General features: G+C 36.1%; 1 protein-coding gene across 1 annotated transcript in view; it reads right to left on the reverse strand.

The window, feature by feature from the left end:
• LOC128986002 (serine protease snake-like) overlaps positions 1–12262 on the reverse strand; it is a 46257-nt gene that overhangs the window by 8989 nt on the left and 25006 nt on the right. The window contains exon 2 of the mRNA XM_054406051.1: positions 1477–1671. Coding sequence (XP_054262026.1) covers positions 1477–1671 — 195 coding nt within the window. The remainder of the gene's footprint in view (positions 1–1476; positions 1672–12262) is intronic.

Genomic DNA, 12262 nt, shown 5'->3' on the forward strand with positions numbered 1-12262 from the left:
TTTTTGTAAACCCAGCGGTTTTTGAGTAATTAAAGAAACAAATTTTAAATGGCCGCCATTTTGTTTTATGAATTTAAAAAATGTTCATATTTTTTTTTGTAGCTTTGTCTAGTTGTCATAAATGTTTTTGCAAAGTTTCAATTTTTTATCTCTTACCATTTTTTATAAAACAATTAATAAGTGAAAAAAACCAAATGGCGGCTGTGTGAGTAACTAAGGACTTCCGGTCAATTTAAATATGATATTTGGATTTGTTTCTTACCCAGAAACAATACGCTAAAATATCCGACACGAATTCTGAAACACCCTGTATATACCTGTTAACACATAGAAAATTGATTTTATCTTATTATCTTAGAATACATTTTGGTATTCATTTAATTTCAGTTTCTTTATTCAATGTTGTCATGATTATTAGATTAGTACAACGAAATATCTTTCAGAGTACAAGTATATATATGAGCAAACTAATTGTAGACAGAAGCAGTAAATAAAGTAAGCTAAAGTAAAAAAAAAATTTGCTCTGTGTGATGAACTATCATACTGTGGAAATAACCTTCTAATCATTATAAAATTACTAGACCACATGATTTGAGGTTATACAAAGTCATCATCAATGTTTACATTTCTGTTTGTTTTCAAACATGACTTAAAACATCATGTGATTAGCAGCACTTCCGGTTTATAAAATTTTAAGTATTTATAAAATGTTGAGGTTAGCAAACCGAAAAAAAATGCCATATGTTTTTCTATTCCCTATTTGAAGTTATCAAAAAACTATGCTGCTTTACGGAAATGATGAAAACCCCTGTTCAATGGAGTTAGAAGATATTATTAAAAGATTAATTGAGATATTATATAAGTTAATTAAGTTTTGAATTTTTCAATGCCGATAGTGTTTTTGGCTCAGGAACTCTCAGACACAATTGGGATTTTTATTTAGAAAGATTAGGAAGGAAGAAACAGCCTACATTGTTGTGGCTGTTTTCTCTAAATACCTCCTTCTCTCATCTTATAGCAGCATGGCTGTGGATAATCAGTAATATTACCCTTAGCAATGTAAAAAAAAATATTTGGGCAAAGATCTTTGGTATTTTGGGATGTGAAAATTAATTTACTCATGCAATGTGCACTTTATTCTCTATCAGACAACAAAGGAAACAATGAAAACCGTGAGGCTTTCGCACACATAAGGCCCAGCGCACATGGTGTGACTGTTTTACAACTGTCGTTGGAAACCAGTTACGCGTGCAACTGTTTTGTGACTGTGTTGTTTATGGATTCTTCAGAAGGATAACATGGGAACTTTCAAAGCCACTGGGGCGGGACTTTTAAAAAAATGTAAGGCCAGTTTGCAAATCTACGCGACACACTCTTTCCAATGAGACGTCAATGGATAAAATCGGTTAAGAAATGGCGGAGGAGTTCAACCGACAAAGTTTCATGTAGCGTATTAATTATATAGATTCTACTCACTCTGAGAACTGATCCTCTGGGATTCAGGTGGCATCCTGTTTTTGAGATCAGGCTGGCAACATACAATCGGGTTATTTCCAACGAAAGTACAAATTTCTGGTCTTTTCCCTCTTTTCAGGTCTGCTTGAGCTGATGGGCAGTTTCTCAGGTTTTGGCAAGCCCACAACAATCCATCTTGTTGCTTACAAATGTCATCTGGAAAACAAATACAGTTTTCGCCACTGTACAGAGTGATTGATATAAGTGTGCCAGCTATATTTTATTCGAAAGTTACAAGAGATATAACAAAATGTTAAACTGTAACTGCCTTGGATTTTTTATTTAAAAAATTTTGGTCAAGTTCAAAAAATAATTGTTGTCGCCATTTTTCCAATATGGCCACCAACTTTGATTTTTCTTATGGAAGACCCTATTTTATGATTGTTTTAGAAAGTTAAAGCACTTACTTTCTAAAACAAATCATAAAATATAGGGTCTTCCTTAAGAAAAATCAAAGTTGGCGGCCATATAGGAAAATGGCGGCAAAAATTATTTTTTGAACTTGACCAAAATTTGTTTGATAAAAAATCCAAGGTAGTTACAATTTAACATTTTGTTATATCTCTTGTAACTTTCGAATAAAATAGCTGGCACACTTATATCAATCACCCTGTATATATCCATAAACAAGCAACTGCAACAGTTTATTTATTCATAAAAACAACATGGAGATTTAAAATTGATTTAATAATGGGGTAAAAACAGTTTTTACCCCATAATTTCCCTTTCCCATAGTCCTATACCATGCTGGTTTTCGAAATAGTTCAAATACATGTAAGTTTACACGTTTATGCCACATTTGATCAAAACAAGAGAGTAGATCGGCCCTTGGCCCATGTCTTACCACGAGACCTACGGTAATATGGAACATTTCAACAATGGAACACCCTCTTGTGGGTGGTGCCATATTAGATTGCATCCTTGGCAAATTTCAAGTCTCTATCACATAAATAGCCTACCTAAACGGTTCAGGTCAGCATACCAAAGTAAGCCACCTTTGAGCTATATAATAACATGGAGGGATATTCGAAATTTCGAGGCACTAAAAATAATAAAAAATGTGACTTTTAGATCTTTTCCGGGGATTTGTGTTGATTGTGTTCACTTCTGAAGTTAGTTACCGTATTTCTTACATTATAGCAGTTCCAATGTGAGCCCATCTTTTTTTTGTAATTGGGCTTTTAATAAATAAAATGGTACCTACCTACTGTTTTAAATTGAACAGCCTTGATCCTCTAATATTGAATTGTAGATGAAAATCTACTTATGCATGTACCTATGTCAGAAGGTGTCAAACGTAGTTATGTTTCATGTTGTACCGGTACATGTTTTAAGCCTATTACAGCTCAGATTTAGCAGGATTTATATAGTACTAGGTGAATCCCGTCGAAATCGACGGTTACTCTTGAGGTTTTACGTAAATTCAGCTAACTGCGATGGATAGAGTGAAGTTATTAAAATCTTAGGGAGGATAAACATAATTACCGGTATGAGTAAGACGATAGTGTACCTTAAAAACGTGGTTGATGAATTCGTTGAATTCAATATTTTTTTGTTCTTTCATCGGCTTTAGGTTGCCCAAAAGGCTTTTCAGGAGTCTTACAATTGTTTCTTGTTCATACATTTTGTTCATGTTAAAGCCTCTTTCACCGTATGGGGAAAGGAGTTCAGATAATTGGTCTGTCATCTGAGGGAAAGAGTCAATATTACTAAAATAACAGGTTCTATCTGCTTTGGGAAAATCATTCAGATTGAATTTGGATTGTATAAGTGAATCACCATCTTTGGTCATAAAAATACAGAATTTTATCAGCGGGAGGCATATTAAATCTTTTTTGTATTTGATAAAAATATCTGATTCTCCAGAAAGCGGTAACATTCTTACTTCGATCCAAGCAATTTTAATTCCTTCTCTTGCCACATCGACCCATGTATTTAATCAATCTGTACTTAGGCCTACTTGCTAATTGATTAACTTATGGGGTAGTTTTGCAATGGCCATATCGATCACATAAAGCTGTGCATGTATTTCGTGGATGGAATGAACCATAATTGTAGGAAATTTGACCACAAATCTTGAACATTTGCGGAACAAAATCCATAACCTAATCCAGCCTTGGTAACAAATTATGCATAGCTAGATGTGTACATCAAAGTAAAAACCCTGTACACATTTTTTTAAATACCTGAATTGACATTAATTTACCTACTTCACCAAAACCATAGATGAAACATACTCCGTAGTTAGTCTATTTCAAAACTTGAACACAGCTCTCATTCTCCTCATCTATGAGACAATTTTCAACCCGATTATCGAGAACTTTTATACCAATAAATGAATTTCTGGTCTTCTTTCTTGAATTCAATAATATTCTTGAACCTTACAATATGTATAAGCTAACCCGATGTAATGAGAGTAAGAATGAATGAAAAGAACTTTTATTACCTTTAGAAAGGTTTTTAATAACTTGAACAATACTACATTGAATTATAATGGACTTGTTTACAAACACAACAAAACAATAATAAAGAATTGAAGACACATGTTTTTTACTACATTCTTCCTCCCTAATGTTAATGAACGTAGTCATTTAAATAATTAGGAGGTCTTCTGCTTCTGAAACTTCTTCTCGGATATGTGTTATGGTTCTCTCCTCTAGAAGCTTCTTGTCTAGGTTGTAAATTCTCGGCAGTAGTATTCATTTCATCTTCTTGGTTCTGTGTTGATGATGGACTAGGAAAGTATTCAGGTTCAGGTTGAGAAGTGGGTAATAGAATATTTTCATCACTCTCAAAATCGGTTTGCTCTATGTCGGTTTGGTACTCACCAACCGGAGCAAGATGACGTGTAGACACGGTAGTTTCTCTTCCGTCAGGCAACTTAACATGAGCATACTCGGCATTCCCGTGAAGAAGTTGGACCTCTTCAACAAGTGGCTCATACTTGGACGTACGATTGAATCTCTTCAAGTAGACAGGGCCGGAATTGAGAAGCCATGAAGGAGCTGAAACACCATTGTTCCCAGATCTACGTGGATGTAAGAACATACGCTCGTGAGGAGTTTGATTTGTGGCTGTGCAAAGTAATGATCTCACTGAGCTGAGGGCATCCTCTAAAACTGTCTCCCATTGGTTGTATTTTTTAAGTTAAGTGATTTCAACGCCAGTTCAATTGTTTTCCATAGAATGCCATTATACCTTTCAACTTGCCCATTACCTGCTGGATTGTACGCAGTGGTTCTACTAGTTGAGATTCCAAGTGAGTTCAAGTAGCTTTTTAAGTCTTGGCTCAGAAATGATGTTCCTCTGTCCGAATGTATGTAACTAGGAACCCCAAAAGTAGAAAATAATGTTTTTAGTTTCGACTTAACTGTTGACGATGACATGTCTGAACAAGGGAAAGCGAAAGGGAACCGTGAAAACTCGTCTACTATTACTAATAAGTAACGGTTTCGATTTGATGAAGGCAGCGGGCCTTTGAAATCGATATTCAGCCGTTCAAATGCAGAAGTGGCTTTAATCAAAATCCCTTTGTGTTTGAAGAATCTAGGCTTCACAGCAGCACACACATTGCAGGAGTTTGTTATTCGTCTGATTTCATCAATCGAGTAGGGCAAGTTTTTACTTCGAACCCAGTGGTACAAACGTGTCACACCTGGATGACATAGATTCGCATGTAAATCAATCAACAGTTTTTCTTGATTTTGGATTGAAGAACATACTCTAGTCAGGGCATCTGCAGCCATTTTATCTTTACCGGGTCTATATACAATATCATAAGCCTTGCAGTGACTATGTCAGTCACTGATAGCGACTGAGCCTACGCACAGGCTTCCAGCCCATGTAGGCTTATTTCCTTAATGTATATGTTTAACATAGCTTCTCTGAGACCTTACATCCTTTGTTGTTATTATTAAGTTTATTTGTATTTTTATATTTAATTAGGTATTTTTATCTATGCAATAGCAAGTAGGGTGTCTGTCCACTGGAAGTTATGTTATAATTTATATTCTGTATTATTTTTTGGAAATAAAGTATGTTTGATTTGATTTGATTTGATTTGATCATAATGAAAGCACGACAATTCCAGTTTCCACCTCATTATCTTTTCATTTTTCACTTTGCCATGACGGTTGTTATCGAACATAAAAGAAACCGACCTCTGGTCAGTAATCAGCTTGAAATGTTTACCAACCAAATAGTGACGCCATTTCCGCAGTGCTTCCACAATAGCTTGTGCTTCTTTTTCGACACTTGAATGTCTTTGTTCTGCTGGAGAAAGTATCCTTGAGAAGAATGCGACTGGCCGGTTCGATTGAGTCAAAGTAGCAGCAATGGTACTATCAGATGCATCAGTTTCTACAATGAACTGTGCTTCAGGGTCAATGCAGCTTACTACAGATCCGATTATTTCATAGTTATTATTTATAGATTATTAGATTATTTATAGTTTCGAAAGACTGGAGCCCTGCTTTGGACAAAGGGAATGTAGTACGCGCAAGTGGAATCACTTTGGTAGCATAATCTGGTATAAATGATGCATAATGTGAAAACGTACCAAGGGTCCTCCTCAGTGATGCGGTGTCTCTGGGTGGAGGTAAATTTTTCAAAGGATCTAGGCGAATGGGGTCAGGCTTGATAGTTTTGTTTGATATATGATAGCCCAACAAGTTGATCGATCGCAGTGAAAATGAAGACTTCTCATTATTAATAGTTAGGTTGTATTTGGATGCAGCTTCGATAAACTTTTTTAAGTTTATATCGTGTTGTTCTTGTGTTTTTCCACAGATTGTGACATCATCAAGATAGGCGTAAGTGTCTTGTAACTGTTCTGTTCGGATGACTTGGTCAATTACACGTTGGAATGCTGCCACCCCATTAGTGACCCCAAACGGGATACGTTTAAACTGGTAGAGTTGACCACAGGCCTCAAAAGCTGTGTAGTGCTTTTCTTCATTTCTTATCTTTACTTGGTGGTACGCACTTTTCAAGTCGATAGTACTGAAAAACTCATAATTTGCAACTTTGTTAACGATATCATCGATTCTAGGTAGTGGGTAAGCGTCCAGTAATGTAAAACGATTTATAGTCCTGGAGTAGTCAATGACCATTCTTTTTCTATGATTTTCAGTAGTAACTACTAATGCTTGAGCCCTCCATGGAGACATACTAGGCTCTATAACATCGTCTTTAAGCAATTTACTTACTTCGTTTTCAATAAACTTTAAATCATCGGTGCTATGGCGATGATACTTGATTGCGATTGGCTTACATTCCGGTTTTAAATTAGAAAACAAAGATACCGGTTCTACAGTTGAGGCTGCCACGCTACATACGGTTAGTTGTGACTTGTTGCCACCAAAGACTACTTTAATACTTGCATGGTTTTTCAAAATATCATGTCCAACAATTATATCTGCACAAAGATCTGGTAACAATGAAAGATTAACTTGCTTGTAAAAGTGATCAAGAATGACAAGATTTACTTTGCATTGACCTGTTATGTCGGATGTGATTGATGTAGTAGCCATTGAGACAGTACCCCTACCTGGTTTTATAGGAATACCTAAATTAAGAGCAGTAGATTTGTTTATAAAACTTAGAGAGCTTCCCGTATCTATCAAAGCAGAGACAGATTTACCATTAACTAGGGCTTGTACTGTACTCTTTGTTAACCCACCGGGCGAAGCTGCTAGGTCAATAGAGTTCATTACTTCTTTAGATTTATCCAATTGCTTGGTTTGTAGTTTACCTGCCCTGCAGACCTTAGCAAAATGCCCCTGTTTACCACAGTTATGACAAATTGTATTTTTAGCTGGACATTTGACCCTAGGATGTCTTAGATTACCACAAAAGAAACATTTTTCAGTCACAGCAGCTAGAGAACACTTTTCTAAACTGCTTGAAGTTGCATCTACATTCTGATTGCTCGCTTGAGTTTCTTGGGACGAAGTTGCATTTATTATAGATTGGAAAGATTGAAAAGCTAATGATTGCTCATGTGCAAGTTCTAGGGATCTGGCTTGACTATATGCCTGATCTAGTGTCAACGAAACATTTTCTAGTAAGCGCTGGCGAATTGCAGAAGATTTTATTCCAGCAATAAATGTGTCACGGATATAATCGTCCCTATTCTTTTCTGCTGTGACAGCTTTAAACTGACAGTCTTTACTTAGTAATTTTAAAGCCTGGAGATATTGGTCAATAGTCTCCTCAGGTTGCTGCTGACGTGCAGATAGTTTATGTCTGGAATATACTTCATTTACAGGTTTTACATAGATACTTCTTAGCACAGATATAGCATCGTTATACGTACCGCTTTCACTTATGTACTCGTTGATTTCTGGAGTAATAAAGTTTATAAGTATTTTGAGTTTATCGGAGTCGGATGGTTGTGGTGTGATGCTGGTAACAAAATTCTGAAATGTTTTGTGCCAATGTGTCCATTCCTTACTTGCAGATGATGAGTTTGGATCTACACTAAACTTGTCTGGCTTTAGGATCGTATCCATTTCACAATATCAAGTTATTAAAATTGTAATGAGAGTAAGAATGAATGAAAAGAACTTTTATTACCTTTAGAAAGGTTTTTAATAACTTGAACAATACTACATTGAATTATAATGGACTTGTTTACAAACACAACAAAACAATAATAAAGAATTGAAGACACATGTTTTTTACTACACCCGATAAGGAATAATTATATGTTCCTTTGAAACTGATATGTCGCACTAATTTCATAATTTCAAATTTTTTAAGAGCAATAAAGCATAGATTTTTTAACAACACATTTAAAACGTATCATAAATTCATCATTTTGTTGAAACTATAAAAAACTTGCCATGCAGTGGAGAATCAATTTAAAATCATAAATAATAATGTAAACATTTAATTTTGACAGTTTCAGTAAACCTTAAAATAGTGTAAAATTAACCATATGGTCGTAATGTAAACAAATCTGAAGAGGCAACTTTAAAGGCTTCTGGGGCAGAGCCCCAAGGGAATTTACCTCGTTCCTCTGTTGACGGCTCATCTACCAAGACCTTTCATTAGAGACCCCTACCAAGTTTCTACGCCCAGCCGTTCTCTCAAATTAGCTGTGACAAAACCCCCGTTTTCCTCCATAAGAATAACATGGGATGTGAATTCAAAGGCCACTGGGGCAGAGCCCCAAGGGAATTCACCACGTTTCTCTTTTGATGGCTCATCTACAGACCAAGACCTTTCTTTAGACACCTCTACCGAGTTTCTACGCCCAGCCGTTCTCTCAAATTAGCTGTCACAAAGAAAAACAGTTTCAAATTAATATATAGATTTAAAATAAATACCATGGAGCGGTGTTTGTCTACCTTCTGGCATACCCACGTAAATATATTTTTATCGGAGAGTTTTGCATTTTTGTGAAAATCCCGTTAAACGAAAACGCTAAACGTTACCCATACAGCCCAGATAGTTGGGCCAACATTGGTAAATTGTGGAACAGTTGGTCGATGGTTGGTTGGAGCTTCCACAACCAACCAACCGTTGTTTAACTGTATATCTCGTAGTTAGGCCAACCAATATTAACAACTGTGGACCAACATTGGTTCATTGCTAATGAAATACATTAATACTAGTGTACACGTTGCTCGAAATCGAGCAATTGCAAAGAAGTAAAGTAGTTAAACAAATAAAAGTCATCATAATTTCTGATGAGTTTAAAAGACTCAACTCATAGATACGTACCTAACAGTTCCATATAATCAACATTTCTTGTTTATCATTTTTCAAAAGCTGATCTGGTTTTTTAAATGTTTCCCACTTATGGCCGTATAAGTTGTCCGTGTTGATCTTCGTCAATGATAATGTAGTCTGCATGGTTACCCATTGACATAAGTACCCATTGTCGCCAGTACGTTTACAAATTTCAGTCAATTCTTTATAGCGATAATATTTTGTTTACATGACTAAGAACTACCCTACTACCTGATTTTCTGCGTAACCTCTCTGTCGCAATTTTATTTGCATCAATTGGCATTCATTTGGCTAGTTACTGTTATATCGTAGATTACATTTACCTGAAAAATGCAGAATTGTTAGGCCTAATGTCGTTCAGATGGTTTTTGGTTTCTCTTCAATGTGAATAATGCGAATCCTTCAATGAAAGCTTTATTAAGGTTTCTTGGACGTAGTCACATTCTTTTAAAATCACTTGACTTTTATAAAAACATATATTTAATGATTAATGTCCTTGCCGTACCAGTTTAATTCAGACTTAGGGGGTTCCTTTGCCAATCATTATAAAGTTAAGTCCATGTTTCTACAAAATAGTAGCACTTCGGCTAACATCCTTATTCATTATTTGTGGGAATCTTCATATTGTAGATGTAGGTGTTTTTCATTATATAGGTTGATAACGATAGTAAATGGTTTTTAATCTCTATTTCTTCTATTTGGTGGCGTTATATGACTTTGCTATGTTTCCATGGTTAACAAATCGGTTCTTTCAATGATTTCTCAAGAAATACAGTACTATGTCAATTCATTTTTCTTATTTGGTAAAATATATCAAATTGTCCAGGCTTTCTCGATTTTTTTACATTGTAATTTGTACGAATGTAAATTAAAATAGTAAATATTTAATTTCAACAAAATCAGTAAATGTACCCAATGCGTTTCATTGAATTGAAAAATAATAATAACAACAATTAAATTTTACAGCTGATCAAAATGTAAACAATTATGTTCTTCATAAGGATAACATGGGAACTTTAACAGCCACTGAGGCAGAGCCCAAGGCACTTTTTAAAAAATGCAAGGTCGCAGTTTGCAAATCTACGCGACACGCTCTTTCCAATGAGACGTCAATGGATAAAATCGGTTAAAAAATGGCGGAGGAGTTCAACCGACAAAGTTTCATGTAGCGTATTAATTATATAGGTGGGTATCATCATAGACATATAGAATAAAATACCGTCAGCTGTGCTGCGGTTAGCAGAAGTTTTGGCGTCCACCGCTAGGTTTGCCGTGTAGTTACGGCGCACACCGCTGCAGCGTCTGCTGGTCGCATGACCACAGACAATGGAATAAACCATTACAGTACAGTATTATATTGTCTGTGGCATGACGCATACGGCTCCTGCGCTCCCCGCCTGCAGCGGTGTGCGTTCGCGTTGCGTCTCCCGAGCGCCGAGTCTTCCGAGCGCCGAAGGCAAAAGAGTATCCAGCGCCGAAGAAGTGACGAGGGTTAATACTTTTTCTTTTAATATGCCGGTTACAACGAGTTTAATCTGTGAAGCAGTCAATATTTATCATTATAATTTCATTAAACTCAAAATACAATTTCACTAGGTATGAGAACAGTTTCATTAGTGCACGGACAACGGACATAGTTTTGATATTATTCATTTCAACTTTCATCATATTATACCTTCTTCACAGCTGTTGCATGGTTGTATTTGGATTATTTCAAGGACAATACAGGACAAAACACATTGAAACTGGCTTTAGTACAACTTAGGGGTGCTATGGCACATGGAATGTGGTTGGGTCAAAAATCCCAAACCCTTGTTTGGGGAGGCCTCCCATCCCTCAAACAGGGCAAAAAAATGAAAATTTGGCATTTGGAGTGGAAAGTTTGTATTAACAGGTTCAGTGACTAGTTGCAACGGAACTAGCTGAAACCTAAGGTCCAATTCCTATCCTGCGACTGTTAGCCGCGCGTCTAGAGTCGTACATTAACGTACGGCTCCTGACGCTTGTCTTAATCCCTATGCCGCGACTCCCAAGACTAGTGACTAGTGCAATTGCACTCTTGACCGTCATGGAATAAGTACAGTTGGCAGCTGTACCATCTGCGGAATCATTCAACGGTTGTGGAATAATAATATTACAACTGTATTTATTCCATGGCGGTCAAGAGTGCAATTGCACTAGTCACTAGTCTTGGGAGTCGCGGCATTTAAGCGTAGCCGCGCGACTAGAGTCGTATCAGTCGCCATATAGGAATTGGGCCTTTTAAGGGTAATTCATGTTTTGTTATGGGTGGGTACTCATACAGAAAAAAGAGGTGCAACAAGGACGGTAGTGTTGTGTGGCAGTGTGTGAAAGAAAAAAGAGGGTGTAAGGGGAAACTTGTGATTCAACATGAAGAAGTAAGAAGTGAAGTATACTGTACAGCCATCGAAGTATACGTGTTAATATACTTCGATGAGTACCGCATACGTGTGTGCCGGATGAAGCCGCGGGTGATGTGCGGATCGCAGTAAATTCGATAATCCAGTAATGTAGTAAAGTTATCATGAGATCAATGTAACGGAGAAAACACAAACATTTAAAGAAACTGAATTTATTATTTAGTTTCCAGCCTAGTATTATTTAGCCTGTTATTCTTATTTAGCATCGAGCATAATTGAATTGAGGCAGTGTTTTAATTTCCAAGTTCATCATTGACTATATTAATGCCCAATGCCTTCATACAAACAAATATGAATCTATAAATAATGTAGAAGGTAAACAGATTTTTACTTTAAGAGTTTAGCAGATTAAAGGTTCTTGGAAATATATTATTTTTATAACAATGCCAGTTTAAACTTAGCATGCAATAATTGCATGTGCAATATCGTTATACTAAATTATAACGGGTGGTAGTTTTATTTTTAAAGGATTTCAATGTTTTAAGTTCATGCAAAAGGTATTTATCTTTTTCGTTAATAGTGAGTTAGCTTTTTTGGCACGGATCTAACATCATTGAAATACTAGTGAG

Source organism: Macrosteles quadrilineatus, unplaced genomic scaffold (genome assembly GCF_028750875.1).
Source record: "Macrosteles quadrilineatus isolate MER2022 unplaced genomic scaffold, UCM_ALF_1.0 Scaffold_2__2_contigs__length_208266976, whole genome shotgun sequence".
Classification (NCBI taxonomy): domain Eukaryota; kingdom Metazoa; phylum Arthropoda; class Insecta; order Hemiptera; family Cicadellidae; genus Macrosteles; species Macrosteles quadrilineatus.